The sequence below is a fragment of the Lemur catta genome, chromosome 14 (assembly GCF_020740605.2).
Source record: "Lemur catta isolate mLemCat1 chromosome 14, mLemCat1.pri, whole genome shotgun sequence".
NCBI lineage: Eukaryota > Metazoa > Chordata > Mammalia > Primates > Lemuridae > Lemur > Lemur catta.
Genome location: NC_059141.1, coordinates 26,657,962 through 26,683,208, shown reverse-complemented (window position 1 = coordinate 26,683,208; position 25,247 = coordinate 26,657,962). Strand labels below are relative to the sequence as shown.

General features: G+C 44.9%; 2 protein-coding genes across 2 annotated transcripts in view; both read right to left on the bottom strand.

Moving 5' to 3' along the window:
* Positions 1 to 11,572, bottom strand: part of TLL2 (tolloid like 2) — a 114,193-nt gene extending 102,621 nt beyond the window's left edge. Inside the window, exon 1 of the mRNA XM_045568749.1 lies at positions 11,173 to 11,572. Within this exon, the coding sequence (XP_045424705.1) occupies positions 11,173 to 11,350 (178 nt within the window). The 5' untranslated portion in view covers positions 11,351 to 11,572. The remainder of the gene's footprint in view (positions 1 to 11,172) is intronic.
* Positions 11,573 to 16,451: 4,879 nt separating this feature from the next.
* Positions 16,452 to 25,247, bottom strand: part of TM9SF3 (transmembrane 9 superfamily member 3) — a 58,766-nt gene continuing 49,970 nt past the window's right edge. Inside the window, exon 15 of the mRNA XM_045568747.1 lies at positions 16,452 to 20,604. Coding sequence (XP_045424703.1) covers positions 20,537 to 20,604 — 68 coding nt within the window. The 3' untranslated portion in view covers positions 16,452 to 20,536. The remainder of the gene's footprint in view (positions 20,605 to 25,247) is intronic.

Here is a 25,247-nt window from a genome sequence, read left to right as displayed (position 1 = left end):
TGGGTTCAAAGCAGTATGTACAGTATTTTTAGGGGAAAAAATATAAACATGCACAGAAAAAGTCTGGAAGAACATACAGCAAAATGTTAACAACAATTACTTCTAGGCAATGGGATTGCTGGACATTTTTACTTCTGCTTGCTATATATATTTCCTAAATGCTCTCCAGCAGATGTGCATTAGCTGCATAGTTAAGAAACACATTTTACATTAAAACATTATTCCTTTTCCCACCTGCCTCAAGCACACCCCAGTGCTTACTGAACATGCTTGGATGAACTCATTCATGCTTCAGCCATGACCCTGAGGCACAGCTCAGCTCAGGATCCCTCCCACGCACAGAGCCCGAATCTCTTCCCATCGTCCCTCCTTTCCTATACCCAAGGCCAGAGCCCACATCCTCGTGCTCCCAGGCCTAGAACTCCTGGTGGTCGCCCTGCTTCCTGCTTCTACAGATCCTAAATATCATATGTCTTCACTAGAACAGTCCTGTGCTCAGAAGCCATCAATAGCTCATTTCCTTAAGGATATATTTCAAATGTCTCAGATTGACTTTCCCTGTTCCAAGCTGATTTCCATCTTGTTGCCACTGTCCTGCAAAGTACACCAGAGTAAACCCCAGCTCCAGACATGTCACTAGCATTCTTGCTGCCTCACCTTACCCATGCCATCTGTTCTACCTGCAGTGCCTTCCCCTGCGCCCCAGCTTCTCCAAATCCCATGCATCCTTCCAGGCCGAGCTTGGAACTTGCCAACCCCCTCACCAGGGAGGTCTTCCTTATGGTGATTGCTACATTTTCTGAATTCTAATTTGCTCAGTTTTCCATTGGACAGGTATTGGTTGAGCAGCCACCATGGGTGGGCATGTTGGTGACTGGGGAACCAAAGGAGTCTAGTTTCTACCCCTTGGAGCTCATTGTCCAATGCGGAGATGGTCACTGAGCAAGTAATCACACCAATAACTACACCCCATTATCGACTGCACAAAGTGCCATGCGGAAAAACAAGATATTTAAGAGAAGGGACCTGACTGAGATCAGGGGGCTGGGAAGGCCTCATGGGAGAGATGACATGTAAGCTGAGTCCTGGAGGATGAGTCAGAGGTGACCAGGAGGAGAATCTAGAGACCTTTCCAGGCAGGAGGAAGAACTGATGTGAGGCAGAGCCTGGCAAGTGAGGGGAGGAGGCTGAGCCAGAGGGACAGGCAGTGACCAGAGCACACAGGGCCTCCGACTGCTCTCATCCCAAGTGCAACGGGAAGTCAGTAAACGGTCCTGAGCACGTCTGATTTTGCAAACACGATCAGATGTGAGTTTCAGAACTGCCTGCAATGCAGAAAACGGGTTTGGGGCGGCCAGAGCAGCATCAAGAGACCAGTTCAGGCACTACTGCAGCAGCCCGCGTGGAAGCTGGTGAGGGTCTGGACCAAACGGTGGCAGTGAGGATGGAGATAAGCGGATGGGCACTATTTTGGAACAGAATTGACAGCATTTGTGTTGGACCACATGAGAGAGGGAGGGAAAGTCAGGTGTCCAGGTGGCAACCAGGTTTCTGGTATAAGGACCTGGGTAGACTCTAGTACCAGTGTGGTACCTGCAACCACGGGGCCAAGCACTCAGTGAGCCAAGGAGGAAAGGACAGGAAGCCAGTACTGGCTCAGCAGCGGGGAGCACCGCCCCAAGGACGTGAACAGGAGTTAAGAAGAAGGGTGGCTTAGGGCTGTGTCTGTAGGAAAACAGCTCACAGGACTCTCATCAACTCCAGGCCAGTAACCCAGGTGGGAGGAAGGGAAAGAGGCTCAGTGCAAATTGCAGGATGAGGCAGAAGATAAGTGGTCCAGCTGGCGGAGCAGGCAAAGACTCAGGGCTGAACATCACCACTCAAGTGCTCATGCAGGCGAGCTTGAGAATATTTATTGGTAATTGGCAGAAGTGGTTAGCGGTGGCGTGATCACAGACAGGTCTGTAACCAATCAGCAGAAAAGCTCTGTTCCTGTTGCTATGTTTGCATCCAGGCAGAACTGTATTATAAGCAGGCTAAGAGGATACCAGGAGAAACCTGCTTAGATGCATCTGGTTTATCTGTCATCCTCTCCCTGCTTCATGGATGAGAGCAAGTGAGCTGTGGAGCAATAAATTATCACTTGCCACATGCTATGTATCCCAAGAGAACTCTTTGCAGCCCTGACAGGGAGAGATTAGCATTCTCAGGCCACTGAGACTGTCACTTACAGGAAAATTCTTAAATGGAGAACAATAACAAAACTAATAATAATAGCCAGGAGAAGAGCTAACAATGACTGCTTGCTAAACACTTACGTTCATGGCCTCGTTTAATCCTCGAACAAATCCACATGATTTCCAAATGAGGAAACTGAGGCTCAGATAGGTTAAGAGACTTGGTCAAAAGCCCACAGGTAGTAAAGGCAGAAGCATGCTTCAAACCACAGGCCGCGTGATGCCAAAAACAGTCTTTTCAACAGGATGTTTCACTGCTTCTGCTCCTTCTCACCTGGCACCCCCTTGGGAAAGATTGGCCACCCAAGTCTTCTCACTCTGGAGGGGAGAGTGGCTGGACCCATTGTCCTCGACTGTCTTGACACCTATGCACTGCCCCTGGGCCTTCCGGAAGAGGGGCAGAGGAACAGAGGGAGGCAGGTGTATTTCAACACCTTGCATTTGTTCATTTATTCTTCCCTAGGCTTTGGGACTAACAGTACTATGAAAGCCAGAATTCTCTCATCCTTGTCGGACTCCTAGCCAAGGATAGAGCAAAAGGCAGGGAAAGGTAGTGGGCTCTGGTGTTGGGGGAACAAATACACAAACATGACCTTCACACCGGGCAGCGTGGAGATGCTTGTTCACTGTGGGTGGAGAAAGCCAGGCAAAGATGGAGGCCCCTGGGCTAGAGAGACCACGTGGCCTAGAAAGAACAGGGACTGGAGGTCCTTGTTCCCCTACGTACAAGTTCAATGCCTTGTGCAGGACCCAGCCCAGGCTCTGCCCTGTGGGAGCACCCAGACCACATCCTGCCATGCCCATGACACCCTATGAGCCCAGCCACCGCCTGTGAGTGTCCAGACCGTCTCCTGCACTGTTCGAGAGACCAGTGGAGGAAACAGAGGGAAAACAGCTTTGTAAACCATCAGGTATGGCCCGAATCGCTAAGTCTGTTATGTGAGGGTTACTACACTGTTCTTCCTCTTGAAAACATGGCGAGCATTGAGAAGCCAAAGGTTTGGGAACCAATGAAGCTACCTCCTCTGTTCAGATGGCTTGACTGTTCTCCGTGGGGGAGGGATGTACTCCACCCTCAAATGTGGTGTGGGCCAAATCCTGCTCCGACCCCAGCGCTTTGGACCCTGGAGGCCAGAGGAACACTGTCTTGGAAAGAAGAGGGCCTGGGAGGAGCTGTCGGCTGACTGGAGGTGGGCCCAGCGCCACTCACACGTCTCCGAGAGTCAGGGGCAGGTTTCTCAGGTGGGGCCCAGACAGCCGGTTGGCTTGCAGGGGATGGAACTCCTCGGCCTAACACCATCCTCAGGGAGGCCAGGGAGATTCGTGGCAGATTTAACTTTTTAGGTCAAAATCTAAGGGTAGAGATGAGCTATCAGCGTGACATCATTAGAAAACATAAAACTCTTAAAACATCATCTGGCTTTGGTTACATAGATAGTTGGTTTCCTGTCATTTGGAAATGTTATTGCATTTCTTTGGGATGATAATAATAATTTAAAAAATAGCATTTACTGAATGTTTACCACGTTCCAGGTACTCTTCTAAGTGCTTTGTCTATATCAACTCATTTCATCCTCATAATAACCCTATGTGGCAGGCATTAGTAACCACAGTTGCTTTTTGAGACAGAGTCTCACTCTTGCCCAGGCTGGAGTGCAGTGGTGCGATCAAAGTTCACTGCGACCTCAAACTCCTGGGCTCAGGAGATCCTCCTGCCTCAGCCTCCCAAAGTGTTAAGATGACAGGCATGAGCCACAGTGCCCAGCCAGTAATTATGTTTTATAGATGAGGAAACTGAGTCCCAGCAAGTGTAAGCACCCCGTTAGTCCCCTGGCTCTGTCCCGCCCCCGGCTGTCGCACAGGAATGGAAAGCAGCGCTGTTTATATGACTCGATTTAGTCCACACACTTTTTCGGGCATGACAGGTTCGTCACGGGCCACACAATCCCAGCAGTATTTCTCACTTATCGAGCATTTCTACTTGCCAGGCACAGTCTCCGATGCCCTTCATATACAAGCCTGCTGATAGGAGTTTCTTTTAACCGCAGGATACAGAAGAGGACACTGGGGCTTTAAAGGCTGAGGGACTTGCTCAAAGTTTCACAGCTAGTAAGTGACAGAGCTGAGAAGTCACCTAAATCAGGCTGATTCCAAAGCGTGGGTATGGAGCCACAACGTCGGCCACGGCAAGGTCCTTGTTCTCCGCAGGCTGGGAGGAGCCGGGCGCTCCAACAATCGTGGCCCAGCCCGGGGAGTGGGGGGCAGTGGCCGGAGCAGCAGTGGAGGTCTAGAACTGCCTAGCGAGCTGCTGCAGGAGGAGAGGGCCTGCTGACCCGTCTACACTCGGGTTCTATCCAGGAGCGTCTTCCTGCTGAGCAGACCGTGTCCAGCCCTGGCCAGGAGGCTCCCCGAGGTCAGGGTCGAGGTCTAACTAGCACTTAGATCCTCAGCAGTACAAGGCCTGGCATGACCCCGGTGCCCTGCAGACCTGGGGCGTTGTGGACAGCTTTGTGGCACCACGGTGGCCCCCGTCCCCCTCGCTGTGCTGGACCACAGAGGACAGGACTCTGGAAAGCGTGGGCAGTGCTGATCACCGCACCACTGCGCAGAGAGGAAAGGAAAAATGGCTCCCACTGATGTGAGACTTGGGGACCTACCTTGGGAGATGTCATTGTAGCCTTTTCTGTCTGCTGAACATGGGCTCTGTCCACAGAGATGGTGTTGAAAATGAAAGGACCACCAATGTCAGGTAGAAAATCTAGCTGCAGCTCACTTCCCCATACACAAAACAGCAACATCGCAGCTGCCTGTCTGGGGCTGTGCTGAGGGTCAGTGAGGTGGGGTCCCTGTCGCCACCCCGCTCTCGGAGCAGCCCCATCCAGGAGGGGTCCAATGCATTTCCCTTCTTGGTGTCCCCTCTCCCAGATCCTGGCCACCTCAGTTGAGTCTTGGCCACTGCTGGGACCTCTGGGCTCTGTGTGGCATCTGATGACCACACACTCCACACCTGCTTGGCTGGGGTGAATTCTCAGCCCGGGCGGCTGTGCCCCCAGGAGCCAAGACAATGAGCTTCCTCCCCCAGCTCTGCCCTGGCCCTGTGCTCAGCTGCACTTACTTTCTTTAGTCATCTTTATTGAGATATAACTCATATGCCACAAAATTCACCCTTCACTTACTTTTTAGACCCTGCTTAACAACAGTGATCAGGTCTGAAATTAAGAATCCCTAACTCTAATTATACCATAGGAAATCCATTATTCATCTCTTGTAAAGATTCAAGTTCCTCTGCAGCATTTCAACAAAGGAGTTCAAGAAGTGCTTGTGAGCACCTACTTTGTGCTCCAATAATGTATACATCAGTCACCAGCACTTGCTTTTTCGCCAGATACTGTGCTCAGCCCTGGACAAACATTGTACCATTTCGTCCTTGGAGCAAACTTGAAAAGTGGATATCAGTAGTTCTTTTCAAGGAAGGAAATGAGCCTCAGGGAGGTTAAGTAACTTACTCAAGGTCACACAGCCTTGCCTACCGGCAGATTTTGAATCCAGGTCTGCCAGGCGCCAGAGCCTATGCCCTGAAGCTGCTCACACACACCCTGCCCCGCTGCACTGCAGAGTGTGAAATACTGGAAATAAGCAGACTAGATGCTGCTCCCGCCTGGAGAATCGGGAAAGAAAAACATTTAACTCCAACATGGCCCTGAGACACTGTAATTCCCTTAAATCGGCACCCGTCCATCAGCCAAGCACTATGACAAAGACGAATGAAAATAAGGATGTAAAAATGTCAGCCGCCTTACCTGGCCGTGGCCCATGGTGTGGGAGTCTGACCGGGGACAGGCAGGGTACCAGGGAGATGGCAGCTCCCATTCTGGGAACAGGCTGTGCCAGGGAGACAAGCTTCCAGGAGGCACCATGTGAAGAAAGAGGATGCCTGTCCCTGCCATGTAGGGTGCAAACTCCGGGGGAGCAGCACCCAGGACCCCCCGAGCTCCCCAGCTCCACTCTGGGCACTGCTGGGAGGTCCGCAGCACCCTGGGCCAGGGCAGCCTCAGTGTCCGCGCTGACAATAACATGAGGGCTGCTGGCGAGAGCTGCCAGAGGGTGCTCTGGGCGACCCCAAAATAAAACCTAACTGGTCAGATGTCTCGGAGGGAACGGCAAGGTGAAGTGCAGCACCTCGTTCCAGGCAGACGTAAGGTCTGGAGGAACTGTGGGGGTTGCCCTCTCTACTGCCTTCGAGCCATAAGCCTCAGGGACCACCAGCCACATTTACCCTATCCTAACATGGGACCCACGGCCGTGGAGAAGGCCCTGGCGTTTACCAAGCCATCAGCAGAAAAGCAAAGCTGTCAGCCAGTTCCTTTGGAGTTAATAAACCCCAAAGGCCATGCAGCACTTTCCTATCACTTGAGCCTCATGTAGACAATTTTGGTGACCTGAGTCACATACCCTCAGCTCAACTCTGGGCAGGTCCCTGCCTTTGCTGCATGTCACCCCATTTTTCTGCTTGAGCATTCTTCTGAATCTGTAGAGCTCATTACACCTGGATGTTCAGGGAGGTTAATGGGTTGGGGAGTGTGGCAGGTCATATTTCAAAACACTGGCTACAAAAGTCTCTCTCAGACCATGTGCCCTTTCAACAATGTGACTTTGACATTCCTCTCATTGGAGAGGTGGGTCTATGTTCCCTCCCCTTGAATCTGGGAGGGCTTGTGACCATGGTGGAAGTAACTCTGAGGCAAGGCCAATCAAGGGCAATGCAGCTTCCACCTGGTTCTCTTGAGATGCTTACACCGAGACTCCAGCTGCCATGCTGTGAGGAAGCCTAACTAGCCCACCTGGAGAGACCACATGGAAACACCCACGTGTCGGTGTTCTGGCCAACAGTCCAACGGAGGTCCCAGGCAATGGCCAGTCTCAACTGCCAGACACATGGGTGAATGAGCCTCCAGATGGTTTCAGTCCCCAGGTGTCATTACCCCAGCCTGCAGGTGTTTCTAGCTGAGGCTCAGACAACTCAGAACAGAAACAAGCCATCCCTGCTGCGTCCTTTCCAAATTCCTAGTCCACGGAATCACGAACATAATAAAATAGAGGTTGTTCCACCCCACTGAGTTTGGGGTGGTTTCTTACCTAGGAATAGAAACTGGAGCAGGGAACAAGCCACAAAGGACGGCAGCCTTTGGGTAGATGCCGCAGCCTCCTACTCTGCGGGCAGATTGCTCTGGGAGGCATCCTGTAAGCTCCTCAGAAGCCTGTTACCTAAAGCAGCAACCTTGCTCCCACCCCCTTCACTGGTTTTCCTCCTTTCCAGTCTGACTCTTCTTGCTTCCGGGATCACCTTGCAAACAACCTACACACAAGTCCTTGTCTCAGGCTCTTCTTTCAAAGGAATCCAGTTCAAACTGGCCTCTTGTCCACCCCACACAGCAAGCGTTTTTGCTCCCACCCCCATTTTGCAGATGAGGAGACTGAGGGACGGAAAGGTAAAATGACTTGCTCAAGGTTGCACAGAGTAAGAGGCAGGAGAAGGACCCGGGTCTCCTGGCCTGGAGCCCACTAAGGAATTGTGGGTGAGGACAGGCGGGCGGGCAGGAGCGTCCTCCCCAGCTTTGCTGTCAGAGGCCTGGTGGTTGGGAGGGTCCCTTGTGACTGACAGTCAGTTGAACCAGTGGCAGCACTGACAGTATCAGAACAGAAACAAAATGGCAGAGCTGTGGACGACCAGACAGAAAACACACCCCAGGAGCCCCATGTCCCTCGCCAGTCTCAGGCCAGGGGTTCTTCACAGACTCACTCCCATTCCATAATCATCTAATTTAAAAACCATCCCTTTTCATAGTATCAAATAGATTGTCTATTAGTAAATTTAAATTTTACAGCTTAAAGACTGCTTCAGAGATCGGCATAAAGATGTTCTTTCAATAAGTTTCTAGAAAATCTGTTTATAAAGTATCTACCTATATGTCGGGCCCTGTTCTAAGCAATTTATCAGAATCATCCCCATTTACAAATGAGGAAACTAAGACCCAGAAAAATCAAGTGACTTGCTCAAAGTCACATAGCTTGTAGATGGCAGAGTAAATGGTAAAATGGTAAAAATGGCATACAAATTGCAAAAGAGGTAAAACAATAAAATTATAAATAGTCTATAATTACCAGTTTGCTCAGCTTCTAAGAGGCTGGACTAGATGCAAAGATCATAGAGCCATACGCACCGAATAGGAAGGAGCCCAGGGCTCGAACTCAAATGCCTGCAAGATACGAAGTAGGCCCAGGGCAAGAAGGTTGTTGTGGGCCAAGAGAATGAGCTCCCTGGACCTGTCAGTTTGCAATCCTAACAAGTCCAACATTTTCATTCTACAGGTAAGAACAGCTAAGAACAGAGAGGGTGGGACTTATCCAAGGTAACACAGCCACAGGGCCAGGAATAGATCCGAGACTCTCCCCTCTGTGTTCTGGATCTGCAGCAGAACGCAGACTCACATGGAGAAGGGACAGGTAGAAGGTGTTTTATTAATAGATCCAAAGCCCTAAGGTGGGTCCTCGAGGAAAGAGTCTGGCTGGAGGAGCCAGGGAGTTAGGATTTGATTGGGATAGGATGGGAAGCTGCCCCTAAAGGTCTGCATTAAATATGCAACCAAAAAGTGCAGTTTGCCACCAGCCAAGAGGCAAGTTTCTCCACTGAGACCACAGTGCACTGGTGAACTGCATGTTGATGCTCCAGAGAGCTGTTCCCTAGGGAATTTCCAGGAGGCTGGGCAAAGGGAGATACTACCTCCCCCCTCCCCCGTCTGCCCTTGCACCCCGCCCCTCCTGTCTTCCTTGCCATCGCCCTCTTCTGGCCAAGCTTAGCATCAGCATAGCCCAGGGAGAGGCCAAAGGGTTGGCAGGATTCAAGGATGGTCCCAGAGGAGGATGCACATGCCGGCTGAAACCATACTCCCGAGATCCTCTACCTTCCAGCCCTGCTGCCCATTCCATCCTGTCTGCGAATTGTCACAGATCATGCATGCCCCTGCTTATCTTGCATTCTCTCTAAAAGCACTGAAGAAAATGAGGCCCCAGTAGGCAAGCCTGCCTCAGGGTTATCCCGCAAGGCTGAGACTGGGAGCTGGGAAGCTCTCACAGAAGACTTATGTCTCTTTCACCTCAGGATTTGCAGCGTGCAGACCAGCATCCAACATACCAGAGGTGCCAACACATCCCTGAGCGAACTGAATGTTTCCCTACTCTAAGCCTCAGCTATCCACACTGCCTCCCAGAGGCCCTAGCTCACACCCAGCAGAGCCCAGGGTCTGCCAGGTGCAGGTGATGGTCAAGCCACTGACTTCTTTAGCCCCCACCCATGTTCCCAGCATCAGGGGCCCTCTTTTAGGGCCAGGCCAGGCCACCATTCCCACTGTGCTCTGGAGATCCTCCTCCCTGGCCATGAGTTGGGCCCTATGAGGAACTGGGGTACCTCAGTCAGGCATGTACCTGCTGATGTTCTCTCAAATGACCCAGGAACCAACTCGTCTGCCCACCTTCCTAACTCAGAGGCCCCGCAAGGTACAGCAATAGGTGGATATTCTGCAGGAATCTTCTCCGTGGTTAGACCAGGCCCCTCAAGTCTGGTTTGATCTCGAACCTTCACAAGATTCTCAGGTCTCACAAACTCCCTAGGTCCTCCAGCCTCCCAGTAACCCTGTCTTCCCCAGACTTCGCCCAGCTCCGAGCCTCCCAACACCCAGCCTAGACAAGAGCCACTGCAGTAACAGTAAAACAACTACAGTGCCATAAGTATACCATCTGCAGAGAATTTTCCCATAAATCTTCGGAGTCCTCTTGTAATTACTGTCCCCAGTTTAGAGAGGAGGAAACAGAAGCTGATAGAGGTCTCGGGCGAGTGGAGGAATGGGGCCACTGGCCCACAGACCTGGCCGCACCCGGGAGGGCACCTGCCCTCTGAGCGTGGAGGCGGGCTCCTCGCTTTCTCCGCGCATCTCTGCCGGCGCCAAGCGCAGCGGGCTGGGCAACGCCGGAGACGAACACCACTACCTGCGGGCCTCTGGCCGCCGGCCAGGAGCGGCTGCGCGGGCCTCCGAGCCCACCATCCTTCTGTCCCTGCTGGGAACTGCCCTAGAGCCATCGGCTCTCTGGGACATGCGCTTGGGTCCCTTTGAAGCTAGCGCCTCAACGATTCCAGCTCGGAAGCCGCTCCCCTGGGTACCCACGAGCCGGCTGGTGGCTCGGGGTAAGCGGGAGCTGCGGCGCTGGGGCGGTGACTGCGCCCGAAAGGCCCGCGGGTCCCGGGGCGCAGCTTCCTGGAGGGATCAGAGCACCTGCCGGCTTCCATCTCCGCCCGCCCGGGCGACCCCCGGGCCGGGACGATGCTCAGGGGACTACAGGGAAGTTTGCGGCGATTCCAGTCTTGTGCATTCTCCCTCGGCGACCCCTGCCTTTTGCCTGCTGAGAAGCTTTTCTTTTTAAAATCTCGTCCCAAGAGTCACCACAAGACCTTGGGAAACTTTGCGCGAAACTTACAAACGCCGTGAAATCCGAGCCAGCAACTCCATCTGAGCGCGGGAGCGCCGCGCCCAGCCCGCTCCTCCGCTCCAGCCCAGAGCGGCGGCGGTGGCCCGTGTGCCCGCCCGGCTGTCAGGCGGCCCCGGCGCCCGCCCCTGGCCCGGGGCGCCCTCTCGGCCCCGGGCGCCCGCCCCGATCCCCTTCGGGAACGCTCCCGCGGCCGCCACTGGGGCGCGGCGCAAACCTGGGCCGGGACGTCCCAGCCTCCGAGTGGTATTTAAGCAGTTCCCCGGGCATTGTCTTCCCGGGGAGCCCGGGCATCTCAGGGGCGGGGAGGGAGACCCGCCCCGCAGACGGCCCACCACTTTATTTGCATTTCAAAGGCAAACTTCTGCGGGACTCCCCTGGCGGCGGCGGCACCTACCGGCTTTGCACGGGTCGTGGTAATGCTCCAGCTGCTGCTCCGCGCCTTCTTCGTCTTCCAACGCCGAGTAGTCCCAGGCGACGTCCGGGCGCTCCCCGAGCCCCCCGGCGCCGCGGGGCAGCGGCAGCAGCAGCAGCAGCAGTGACACCAGGGCCCCGAGTGCAGCCTCCCGGGGCATGGTGCCGCGGGGCCGGCGGGGGCAGAGGGAGTTGCGTGCGCGAAAGCTCGGCTCGGCGGCGGACGGCGCACAGGGTCGTGTCGGTGGCGGCCGGGCTCGGCGGTTACGCGCGGCTGCCCGGCATGGCTCGGGCGCGGAGCGAGCGGAGCGCGGCGCCCCCTGTCCGCGTCGAGGTACCCGGGAAGCGGCCGCTCCGAGCTACTTGCCCGGCGGCCGAGGCTGCGGCGGCTGCGACTGTGGCGGTGGCGGCGGTGGATGGAGCAGTGGCCGCCCCGCCCCTCTCCGCCAGGGCTGGACCAAACAGCCCTCGCCAGGGGCGCTGGGCAGCCAATCACGCGGGCGCCCGGGGCCAGGCCCCTCCCCTTCCCGGCACCTCCGCAACTTCGGAGGAAGGGGAGCGAGGTGCGGGTGTTGAAGCCGAGCCGGCCAGCGGCGCGCCCACCCGGCGAAGGCTCCTGCTCCGCGCGCCGCCTCGACCTCCGGCTCCGGGACCGCTGCTCCTGAAGATCAAGGCTGCGCTTCCCGCCTGTTTTATTTCCACAACTCACTTTACAACTCCGATGCCCACGTGTACGAAGGCAGGCGGCAGCGGCCAGAGCTGGCAGCGCAGGACCAGAAGCCCGATGCGAGCGGTCCGCGTCGCCACCAACTCGTGTGCTTTCGGACAATCGCTTCTCGGCAGGGATGAAATGAATCAAATCGTCTCTCAGGTCGCTTTCAGCGCAGGAAGAAATCCAGGATTACGATACTTTCAGCTCCCTCAACATCTCCTCGTCCAGCCATGAAGAGCGCTTGCTGCGGCACCCACCTAACCTAACGTAGTGGCTGGTAATAGGTACGGAAGAAAAATTTAAAATGACAGAGTTCCCCTCTAGGTGACCCTATCCTTTAGTAATAAAGTCTAAGATGCTTCAGACAGGCAAAAAGACTGACAAATGAACAGCTGCACGTGCTATTTGCGTTAAATTACAGACATGTTTTTATTAAATAAGCCACTCACCATTAACTTGATGGAATAAAAATGACCAATTTCTGAAGTCTGGTTATTTCTTGCCAATTAAAAACATGTGCCCAAATAATTTAGGAGAACAATCAAGAGCTATTTGAAACCCACTTCTATATTGTACATTAAATGTAAAATTGTCAGAACTGAGCCATTTTGACTTAGAGACATGAAAAGTATTACCATGAAGCTTTTCAAAGACCTTTTTATGCAAGCAAAATTGCCCAAATCAAGAAGTGTAACAAACAAATGTGTATGTGTAGAGATTTTTAGCATCACACCCAGTACAATCTTTTTTCATTTAAACTGCAAGCAGAAAAACAGACTGAACTTCTCTTTGGGATTTGCATATGGTTTCACATACATTAATGACAAAATAGCAGGGAGCCCAGAGCTGGGCTTTACAATGGACTATCAAAATACGGTCATGTCTTCTCCTCTATTAACGAAGGTAACAAGTAGGATAACACGTCCTTCAAACCACCGAGCCAAAGGCACCCTTCTCCTTAACCATTGGAAAGGTGCTACTAGATACTTTGTTCCAGCTCTTAGAACAAAATGCGGAGTTGACCCTGCTTCCTGCTGAGTTTTCATCAAATGGGCACATGCAGGATGGAGCCAGATTGGGCAAGATCTGGTTAGAAACTGTCAGGCAGGAGGAAGGAATTTTGGGGAATAAATGCCACCAAATGGCAGGAAAGGCCAAGTGGCCACTAAATAGGCAATAGGTGTGGGCAGGGGTCAAACAGCATTTCTGCCTGAATGCTGGAAGGAGTCAAACCCAACGCCATAGTTCTCTACATTCATCCCAGTGAAGGTCACCACCTGTCAGTAGACAAGTCAACATCTAAAAGGCCTAACAAACTTCTGTGACACTTCCAGGTCTCCAGATGGCATTAGACAAACAGACAACTGGCTTCCTCATTAGCAGTGAATTCCTCTGGAAAACAGACATTAGAGGCCACCTCTTGTGCAAGCACTGCAGTCGTGAGCTTTCATTGCCTCTAACCCCCACCTGGTGGGTAGCTGCAAGGTCTTCTCACCAACACCCTTTGTCCAAATACTTTGAACACAGTGGTGCTGCTGCGTGAGCAAGCTGCACAGTTTTATGTCAGAAGTCCAGTTTAGGTGGTACTTTGGTTATCAACCAACAAACAGCAACAAAATATCTGGATCATAATAGCAAGGTTAGGCCGGGCACGGTGTTCACGCCTGTAATCCTAGCACTCTGGGAGGCTGAGACAGGTGGATCGCTCAAGGTTAGGAGTTCGAGACCAGCCTGAGCAAGAGCGAGACCCTGTCTCTACTAAAAAAATACAAAGAAATTATCAGGCCAACTAAAATATATATAGAAAAAATTAGCCAGGCATGGTGGCGCATGCCTGTAGTCCCAGCTACTAGGGAGGCTGAGGCAGGAGGATCGCTTAAGCCCAGGAGTTTGAGGTTGCTGTGAGCTAGGCTGACGCCACGGCACTCACTCTAGCCTGGGCAACAAAGCGAGACTCTGTCTCAAAAAAAAAATAAAATAAAATAAAAAATAATACAAAGGTTAGAAAGGAATGACAGAAAAGGTATGGTTAGTATTTTTTCACTCATCAGTTCTATAGCTCCTGATTTCATTCACCACTTTTACAGTTAGGTACAGATAACTTTTACAATATATTTTTCTTTAACTTAAATCCCATGACAAAACTGGAGGTAAATTTAGAAAAGGCTTTATGACCTACAACTGCTCAACTTAGTTCCATCATTACATTCGTAATTATTTGTGGGTTTCCTCCCCCATCTCTCTGGATCCTGTGGGAAACCTGTCAGTGGACACAAGCTTTTCTCCTCTCTTAGATGTCTTTCCCCCTGCCCAACTCATTCCATCTGTACACCTAGGCCCAGGGTAACCGGGTTCTCTTGCAGCCTCTCTCAGACCTCTTCAAGTCTACCTTAACTACTACCTATCCTCCTAACTACTTCATCCTAGGCCACTTTCTCCTCACTTTGTCTCTCCAGGCCACTGTACATCATTCATAATCTCCTCCAGTGCAAGAAGCAGAGCTTCTAGAATAAAGTGGGCACTCTCATCTGCTAGATCATTCCTTTGTTTACATTGCTGACCACCGAGAAGGTACTCTGAATTCTTTGGTGAAGGTAATTAAAAATATTTAATATTGTCGCAACTTTTAGCAGCTGCTTAAAACCCTTATTGGCTTTCCAAAACCTTTATCCAAGCTCCTCAGGGTGACATACCAGGCCCTCCATCCACCATCAGGCCTTCCTTTCACCTTTCCAGCCTTGGCTCTTGCCACCTCCCACATTACAGTCCTGTTACATCAAACACCTTGCGGTCATCCTGACAGGGTGCTTCACACCTGCATGTCTCTGCCTGGGATGCCTTGATAACCACACCCCCTGCATCCTCATGCCAGCATCTATTACACCAGCTACCACATCTATGACACAGGTCTGCCCTGCCCTACTGTCCTATAACTGCAGCAGACCTCTCTGACCGACTCCATCCCGGGTAGGGGTGGGGAACCTGAGGCCTTCTGATCTCAAGATTGTTCTTTTCTAAGCACCAAAGGATACAGGAAAAGCTTCATCTTTCTCTGCGGCACCCCTTTTAATAAAAGGATTTGTTCTGTAAAATCTGGATTCAGTCAAAAGACCGCACTTAAGGACCTAGATGGCCATACGTGGCCTTCAGGGTGCAGGTTCCCCACTCTCTGAATAACCATAAAATTGACCAGTTAAAATGACTTAAGTCAGCTTTCGCTACAACCATCTCCCCCATTTTATTTTCATGTGAAACTCCTGTCACCTTAAGCGTGCAACCTTTAAACATGAAAATCGCTTTAAATAATCAAATAATTTTAAATACATTTGTAGACTATATTAACAATGATTCCACATGTCCCGATGTAGGTTTATTCCCCCTTGTAGACTGTTTCATAAAATAGTTCACACTTTGAAATCAAGAAGTTGGCTGCGTAACAGACTCCCTTCTATCCTTTGTTTTCCAACTAGACAAAAAATGTTCATTAAAGAGATCTAGAAGTAATGCAAATTTGTACCAATTTAAAATTATTTGGCTAACAGGAATTGCCAAGTTTAAGTGTTGACAGAGGCAGCTAATAAAACTAGGGGGAGAAAAGAACCAAGGAGGTTGATAAGAACTTTTAAAAAGCAGTTAGAAATGAAGATGAAAAACAAAAGTACAAATAGATGTGGAGCACTTAGCCACTGATTTCAATGTAGCACAATAAAAATAATCCCTTCTATTTGTATAGAACACTAATTTTCAATGTGACTTCTACATATTGCGCCCCATGCTGGAAAGGTGACATCCGCAACAATCAAGACAACAGGGCCCTAATCTTGATTACTTCTGGGCTAAAATTAAGAGCTCCTTCAGCTGTCCTGGTTTCTTATCTATAAAATGTGGCTATCCACTCTACCAATCTCACAGCGGGGTTGTAAGGGGAACATATGTAGAACTGCTTTTAAAAAGTAGTAAGTACTAGACAAATGCAATGCATCATCAATCATTTCAATTATCAATTATCACAGAATGACAAGCATAGGGAACAGTAGAGTTTGAGTGTAGGAGTCAGGTTGTTACACAAAAAAAGTCAAAAGAATGGTAATAAGAGAAAAATCATTTTTTAAAAAAACCTTATCCATTGTACCATTCTCTCAACTTTCCTATATATTAAAAATTTTTTTTCAAAATACAAATTTTGGGGGAAAAAAATCAAACCTTAAATTTTAAATCCTTCATTTCAGGGGTTAGCAAAACTATGGCCTCCTGGATATTTTGGTAAAGTCACATTGGAACACAGGCTGGCTCATTAGTTTATGTACTGTTTACCATGGCTGCTTTTGTGCTCTAACAGTACGGTAGTTCTGACAAGAGACTACATAGCCCTCAAAGTCTAAAATATTTACCTATCTTGCCCTTTACAGAAGAAATTTGCAGACCTCTGCTTTATTTAAATGTGGAGAGTTTTTAATAATCTCTTCATATGCATGCCAATAATAATGGGTAATCCCTTATAATTGGTTTACCTGTTTCAAAACGGAAAGAAATAAAGCATCCAAGGGAAATACATTTAACTTTTTATTACTTTTTAAAAATCCAATTTCAGATAAATTAACAGACTGTATTAGAACCTGAATTGTATCTGATACATTATGTACTGAATTTCTATTACTAAAAGCCAGTTGAAATATGGCCTACACAAACCAAGGGTGTATACGAAATGGAAGTGACCATCAAGCAGTAATTGTTTCCTTCCAACTCTGTCACGATTGCCTGCACTCTATGGGGATTTTTAGATTCAAATTTGATACAGTTGAAAAGCCCAGTGGAACTGCTTTTCCAAGAATGCTCTGTTATTTCTTCCTTGCCTTAAAATCTTACGTTTATAATTTTCAAACAACCTAAATTAATGAACTGGAGTAAACACACACTATGCTACATTATTGATTATTACCAAGCCTAGTTCACCAATACTTCAAAATAAGGTTTCACAAGCTTCTTCATTTCCATTTCCTAACATTGAAATAAGAACTTAATTTTGTTTACATTTGCCTTTACACATTTCTGTCTACAGCTCCAGTAAGAATGTCAGATCAGATGTCTTTTGGGAAATGCTCACAGGAGAGAACTAGAGTTATTCCTCTATTGAATTTAAGTCTTACAAAATTTCAGCAGGTATATCTGTTAACTTTCTGATCTACCCTACCTATAATCTAGTCTACTTCTGTACACACTTCCAAACAATCACCATAAATTTTCACTTCCCTGATCTCAACACCTTGATTGCTAAAATTTAACTTTGTAACTATAGAATTTTAATGAAGATATAAAACATTAATACTTGTGTTTTTATGTCACTACTCCTATTTATTATATGTTCCAATAAATCAACAGAATGAAGCACTAAAACACACTGAAATCTAAACTTAAAACCCAGATAGAACTGCAGTGCATAGATTACAAATAGGCTTTCCACCCACTGGAATTCATATACAGAAGCCCTTCGGTACGTAGCTTTTCCTGAACAAATTATATTAATACGCTTTCTCTTTTTCACATTTATAAAAATTCAGGAAGTTTTTAATAACATTTGTTTGCAAGATATTTGGCATAAGGTGGTGAGTAAACATTCAGGAAACAAAAGTTATATCAAAATGCATACAATTTGTAAATAAACCCTAAACAAAGTGGCTTTTGGAAGCAGTGGAATTTGCAGCAACCAACTTAATAAAGAGGTCCGTCCACACTTAGTGGAAAATACCCGAGCACAGCATTCACTATGTTCAGATATCACCATAACATAATGAATTCGAAGAGTGTGGGGTTTGATTTATGGGCAAACCCAGTATAATCTTGGAGCCCAACATGATATACTAAAGAATGCTTGACCATCCCTTCAGCCATTACATTTCCACCTTACCCTACACTTGTACTAGGATGTAAGTATAATGATGTCAACTACTAGTGTAGTTAAACTTCAGAAAGTCAGTATAAGTATGCTTAAAGTTATGCAGAGAAGGTTGATCCTTAGTTTTTGATAGTGTTCAAAGCATCAATTGATAAGTTGAGCAAATAATGTTAACAAAATGGAAGACAGATACACGGCATTAATGGGGTAAATAAAAAACCCATTCTTCAATTAACTTAAATAATATTCTACTTTCCATTCTACAGCTGAGAGCTAGGTAGCTAAAACCACTTGTGAATTACTTCTTCTTCAAGACACAGGCACATATTTATTCAGCTCCTCTATGAAGCCATAAACCAATACAAGTCCTTTTCTAAAGGACTTTTCAAAGTGATTTATATTCATTTTAATGCTGTTAGTGTAATCGGAAATTAGAAAAATTTTTACTGCAAATTCCAAAGAACTTCAAATAGAGCTCAATGTAGTAAAAAGAATTGGTGCACCGGAAAGCAGCTAACCTACCCATTTTTTAAAAACCCCACATCTTACCTGCAAGATTCATACCATGTGAAACTAATTTCAATTTAAGACAAAAGTTTGCTGTCCAATTTATACTCCCATCACATAGACTATGTGTTGTTATGCTAAAAGTACTTTATATGCAACTAAAAAGTAACATAAGCAATTAAATACTGAATTTTAGTTTCTTTTTTATAAAAATCTTAAAGGCAAGTGAGAAAGGAAAAAAAAGGTAAGAACCAATAGATTACATTTAATATAAAATTCTGGCTTGAAGAGAATTTACCTACAGCTTCTGATCAAATTTCTATTTGTTCATGTCAAGCATACTCAACTGATAAGAAATCATACTTTTTCTAAGACTTACAAGCCACAGTATAGGATGTGGAGTCCATCAATTTATAGAACCATATTTTGTAATGGAAACATCTTATGTAACTACTAATGTCATGAGTTTCAGATTAAGGTTTTAAAACAGCTGTTTTGAGTCTTTCTAAAAATACCAATATACAGTATTGTTTTAGGTGGTCATTTGCATAGCAAACTATTAAACTAGAAACTCAATGGTTCTAGAAAAGCTTCACATTATGGTTAGTTCCAGAAAAATGTATTAAAAATTAAAATCACTTCTCTTAGGAAACTGTAATCTTTATTTGCTTATCCAATAGTAAGCTAACCACCTATACCCATCCCCGCTATAAATGGTACACCAACCTGAACAGATTTTGTGCCATGATTTCACTCAAAGGGCTAGTCATTCACTTTATGACTGACTATACTGGATAATCTAGATGTAAGCAAGTTTGGGGATTTTAAAGTGTGGGTCCCCTGTATTAGAAAAGTATAGTTTATTATATATTACTTTTAAATGGCATTCAGTAACATTGCCTTTTGAACAGATATCTTCAAATTGCAAACACATCTATTTCCACAAAACAATTTGGTCAGGAAATTTTATTTGAACATTCTAAAGCAATAATGCTTTAGATGTTACTTAAGTGTCCCAGACAGGATTAACAAAATTAAATGTTTCTAAATTACAAATCCAGCTCCTGTAGGAGTCTCAGAAAAGAAACAGAAGAAAACAACCCCCCTCCCAAAAGAAGTATGACACACACATTTTGAAGAAACCCCAATGTTTCATGCAATGGTAGGCAAGATGTAAAAAGCCACCCGAATTCACACATTTCTACACCAATCATCATCAGAAAAAAGTACTCTGTAGTCAATCTGTACATCCGAATGCACCTGGGAATCTACACCTACGTTACATTATTTAATGTTATATACAGTTATTACCCACCCCCCCTTGTTTTTAATAATTTCTTATTTAAAGCCTTCATTCAAACCCAAAAAGATGTACGACTAACTTGGGGGGAAAAAAAGATAATCACTTTAGACATTCAGTTAAAATGTAGTTTATCTAAATCTCAAAATGTTTAATAAAAACAAGTATCTTCTCCATTTAACACTTTGCTTTCTAACTGTACAGTAAATTGCATTGTAGAGAGTACACCTCTATCTTCGGACTGTATCTTCTTTGGATGGAATTAAGATGTAACTGGATGGTTTCAAGATAAATAAATGGGAAGTTGGTCCAACTAAGATGACAGCAGGTATATTACATGCAGGGTTTAATATTTTTTAATTCTTTTTTTTAAAAAAAAAAAGGATGCAGTTGGATTGGGGAAGAAAAAACCAAAAACAAGTCAAAAAGAAACCCAGATTCAATATATAAAATGTCCCACAATAGGTCGACGATGGCAGTAAAAATAAGAGAAAAAAGTAATCTTTCTGGAACATCATTTTTCAATAACGTAGAAACACTAAGTGCCAGGAAGATTCCTACTCATGTAATTTTAGCATCCAAGTTTTCCTCTATTTATTTTATTGGAACAAATGCTTTAAATAAACTATTTGTCCTCTTCACTGAAGAGAGCTGGTCTATTTCATCTTTAATGAGCTAGTTTTTGGGAAGATTAGCCATGTACTGTAGTAATGCCTACTGCATAAAATCCAAGCATTTGCTGTGAACAGTTGGAGAAAGCAGTCAGTAAGAACCTAGGATCAATGGAAATAGATGTTACTTAAGCCATCCATGAAAGAGAGACCCACAAAGTACCCAGTGTTAAAGCCCAAATCTCTTCTTGCGCTTTTTTTGCTGTGCAAGTTCCACCCCTATGAAAGAGAAATTGATCCGAAGTTCCATGTTTTCTTGGGTCTCTAGTCAATTTTCACATTAGTATAGATTTTTCGGACAAAGGCACTTGTTCCCATGTAACCAATCGCTCCTGCAAAGATAAAATAAGATGTTTTGAAACAAATACATACAGAGCGGTGCCCATAATTTATAAACACAAAATGCTCTCTACTCTGGAAAATTATTCCTTTTTCAAGATGCCTTTATGTTAGCATTCTCTCTGAACTTATTAAAATTGTATCCTTTGCTTTGCAAAGCACCTGTTATCATCATACACCAAATCTGACCTAATGTATTTTTTTTAGCATCAAGTAGCCATTATTTCTTGTATAATCAGTAACTATGAAATTAAAATACATTTTGTATAAAGCAAGAATAATTTAACAGCAAAACTGTGTTAAATGAAAAAAATGTCTTCTTTGATTTGAGCATCTATTACTTTATGTCATTAAAGCAACATCAATATACATTCTCAAAACCTAATGGATAAATAAGAAAGAAGTGATGGGGAATTCTCTTAGGAAAGGACAGAGAACTATAGTCCAACAGCATTTGAAGTTTTAGAGAAGAGGCATTTCCTGATGGTTTCTTTTGTATGTTTCAGTTATAGATGCTGTGTAGTTGACAGAAAGGGTGACTTATTTGAGGGAACAGACAAAAGAGATAGGTAAGGTCAGGAGTTTTGAAATGTTTTTAAATAATAGCCTCAAATGGGGCTCCAAATGTCAGAAAGCAGAGTATTTGTTTTGTTAAATGAAGTATCTACCTTCTGTGTTCTAAGAGTGCCTGACACATGATAAGGTACTCAATAAGTGTTTGTTGAATGGGTGAATGAACTGGATAGTTCTTTACTGCAAATACTAAGTACTCTTTAAAACAAGACAATTGCTCATTGAACTATCAAAGAAAATTCACCATTGGACTTAGGAATTTGGCACATAGTGCAATATTATTCAAAGTTTAAAAGTAACCCTTCCATGAGTTAATAATGGTACACACACACACCCCCCCACACACACACCCCTAACTGGTCACCTTTGAACCAACTTTTACTCATTCAATTGGTGAATGAAAGAAACAAGCATCTATCTTGCCTTTTGTATCTATGAACTGTACCCTCAGATAACCAAATGGTTGATGAAAGGAAGGTTCTCCTTCTAGAAGTATCCCAGTTAATAAATATAAAAGGAATAACAGAATTATAATATTATAACTACTGATGAATTACTTGAGCTAGGCAATAGTCATCAATGGCTGCTGACCTCACAAAGAAAGAGAATCAGGCATTATGTGCCCCTTCACAAAAGTTTACAAACTACCTATTAAGTATTCTTGGTATGATCAAGCCTACAGATCTTCAATTATCACTTTACAGAAAATATGGAGGTGGAGGGAAGCACATGGAAAAACATTAAATGACACCTCAGGGATATAATCAACAAAATCTTGAGTGTGGAAAACTCCATAGGAATTTTAAAAAATAGTTTTTTAAATAAATTACAAGTGAAAAGAGAGAGAACATCTATAGACTAAAAGAGCCTTAAGAGACATTTTAACCAAATAATGCATGGACTTTAATTGGATTTTGATGCAAAAAAAAAACCATATTAAAAGAGAAGTATTAATAGTTACAGGTGGAATAAATTTGAATGCAAACTGAATATTTCATCATATTAAGGAATTATACTTGTCTTTTAGAGAGATACATACTAAAATATTTGCAGTTGAAATGACGTTAAGGTTTAAGATTCATGTCAGAATAAAAGGGGGGTTAAGTGGGGATATAAATAAAACAAGATTGGCCATGAGTTGACAATTACTAATGCTGGGTGTTGGGTAGATGGGGACTCACTATACATATATATATATATACATATATATATATATATACACACACACTATATATATACATATTATAGTATATACTATATATATACTATATACTATATATATTATAGTATATATATATATATTACTGTCCCATTTTTGTATATATTTGAAAATTTCCCATTTTAAATATTAAAAATACCAAAAAACTCCCCACCAAGATGACAAAGCAAACCAATTTCCATTTATTTTTGTAATGACTAGATACTTCTTTTATAATATGAAATAATGGTATTACACTTTAAAATACTGATAATGCATTTTAAAATAGTCATAAAACAATTCTTTACAGGGTAAGAGAAAAATCATTCAATTTTGTAAAAATAAATCTGGGTTCTTAGAACATAAAAATATCTGTAAAATTTTAATTAGCATCAAAAATTTAACTGGCATAATATAACACTAGTCCAATAACCAAATCCAATTTCCCAAACCTACAAAACACTGTTCCCTTCTGAGCAGAGATATGCTTAAAATCTAAACAGTATCAACCTAGAGAATCATTTTTCCTAATCTTACAAGTACCTGAATAATAAACTTACAAAGATATGCCTTTATAAAAATAGGATACTGAATATGCTCTCTAGAAAAATAAATATCTTAGGAATAATAGAAATGCACTTTTAAATTTATTTCCTTAAAACAAAAATGCTATGCTCATAATATCCCACCTTAACAGTCATTTAAAAAAAAAAATCAAAAAATATTTTTAGGCCAGGCGCGGTGGCTCATGCCTGTAATCCTAGCTCTGGGAGGCCGAGGCGGGTGGATCGCTCGAGGTCAGGAGTTCGAGACCAGCCTGAGCAAGAGTGAGACCCCGTCTCTACTAAAAATAGAAAGAAATTATCTGGCCAACTAAAAATATATATACAAAAAAATTAGCCGGGCATGGTGGCTCATGCCTGTAGTCCCAGCTACTCGGGAGGCTGAGGCAGTAGGATCGCTTAAGCCCAGGAGTCTGAGGTTGCTGTGAGCTAGGCTGATGCCACGGCACTCACTCTAGCCCGGGCAACAAAGTGAGACTCTGTCTCAAAAAAAAAAAAAAAAAAAATATTTTTAATTACCAACTTAAACATTTTAGCAACATAAAATAAGCATATATAATTTTTGTATTACAATGACATTTTAATCAGTTCCAGTCTGAACAGTTTCTCCCCCTCTAAGAATATGAAGCACTAAAGGCATATAAACCCATTAAAGAATAAATGCTGGGACACTGCCAGAACAGCAGGGAACTGTAAGTGTGCCAAGATTTTCAGGCAGCAAGATGAAATTTCAACAGGAAGACCACTCAAAAAATTTAGCTGGATTCATTCCATTTTCTTTATAAATGTCAAGATGTTACCTCTCTAGGTCTTCCTAAGATCACATATACAAAAAGTTAAGTCAAGAAAAAAAATTTTAACTCTCAGCATAATCACATAATTCTATACCTCTTTGAACACTGGTGATAATTAAGAAAAACCTCAGATTAATAAAGATCCCAGTGAGCAATATTCTGAAGAAAGTATGGTCAACAATACTGAAGGAACCTTCTGATTGCCTAAGAATAACAAGGACACTACCCATGGCAAAATCTAGTTTTAACCCTCAGTCCCTATTCATCTTTCCTTCAAAGTTTGTTAAGTAATTATCATAAAAAATGGCTATCACAGCAGCCATAAATAAAACATGTGACTAATATAGAGAACTGTCTTCTCTAATAGCTTGTAGAATTAGTTTCACTACAGTCAACCTCATCTGTGTATGTGTACACATGATCACATACATGGCTTATATGAACTGAACAGATGAGAAACAAAGCAATCTCGGTACCCCAAAAGTATTCACAAATGTCATACCAGGACCTAGCTTTCAACAAGATTATCATACCTTCCTTATTCCATTGTCTGGCCTGTAGCTAAAGGTGAAATAATAAACAGATAGACAGATGGCCAGTGGCATATAACAGAAAAGGAGGCTCTGAATCTATCTGGACTATCCGGAAATGTTTCCGCCGTGATTAGTCCTTCAGATTTCCCTTACTCCTAGGAAGTAACAAAGGAATCAGTCTCATTTATTGAGTAGAACACTGAACTTGAAAAAAAGCAAGTTACTTGTATGAGTTTCCCTTAAGGTACCTCTGCCTGGACTTGGTGTCATGAATTGCTCTGAGGTGAAAGCACAAGGTATAGAAACCCACAGAGACTGTGCAGAAACAAAGGCACAATCCCAGAGCAGAAGGAAGCCCAAGGACTTTTAGCCCTCATCTACAGCAGCAGCAGCCAGCCCTCACTGAGCATCTACCATCTACCTGGAGCATCTACCATCTACCTGATGTTTATCCACATTCAATCACTGAATCCTCTTCACAACCCCATGAGGTGGGTATTACTTCTATTTTGCAAATGAGGAAAGTTGAGGGGAAAAGGTTAACCCATTAACTGCCATGTGAGTTGACTTAACCCACGCTAGTTTTGAGCCCGGGGCCTCGTGAAGCATATGTAACTTACTCATCACTTTACCTTGGGAGCCGCGAGAACTATTTTTCAAGTTGCATATAACTCATTCACAGAAAACAATAAAAAACAACAAATTTTCCACTAAATTAGAAAGGGTCATTTTGTTTTCAAAGTTTTTATTCTATTTTCATAATAAAACACCATGGCTCCAAGAAAAAAATTTTTTTCTCTAGTGTGGCAGTCAATATGTTAAATTTGGCCAGAGTAACATGGCTATTAAGTGGGGATGCCAGGATTCACACCCAGGACAGACTGACCCCAGAAGTCCCAGCCCTTTTCATTCCTTACCGGGTCTCTCCCACATAACTGGGTCTCTTATCACCTAATTACACTCTTGGCACTACAC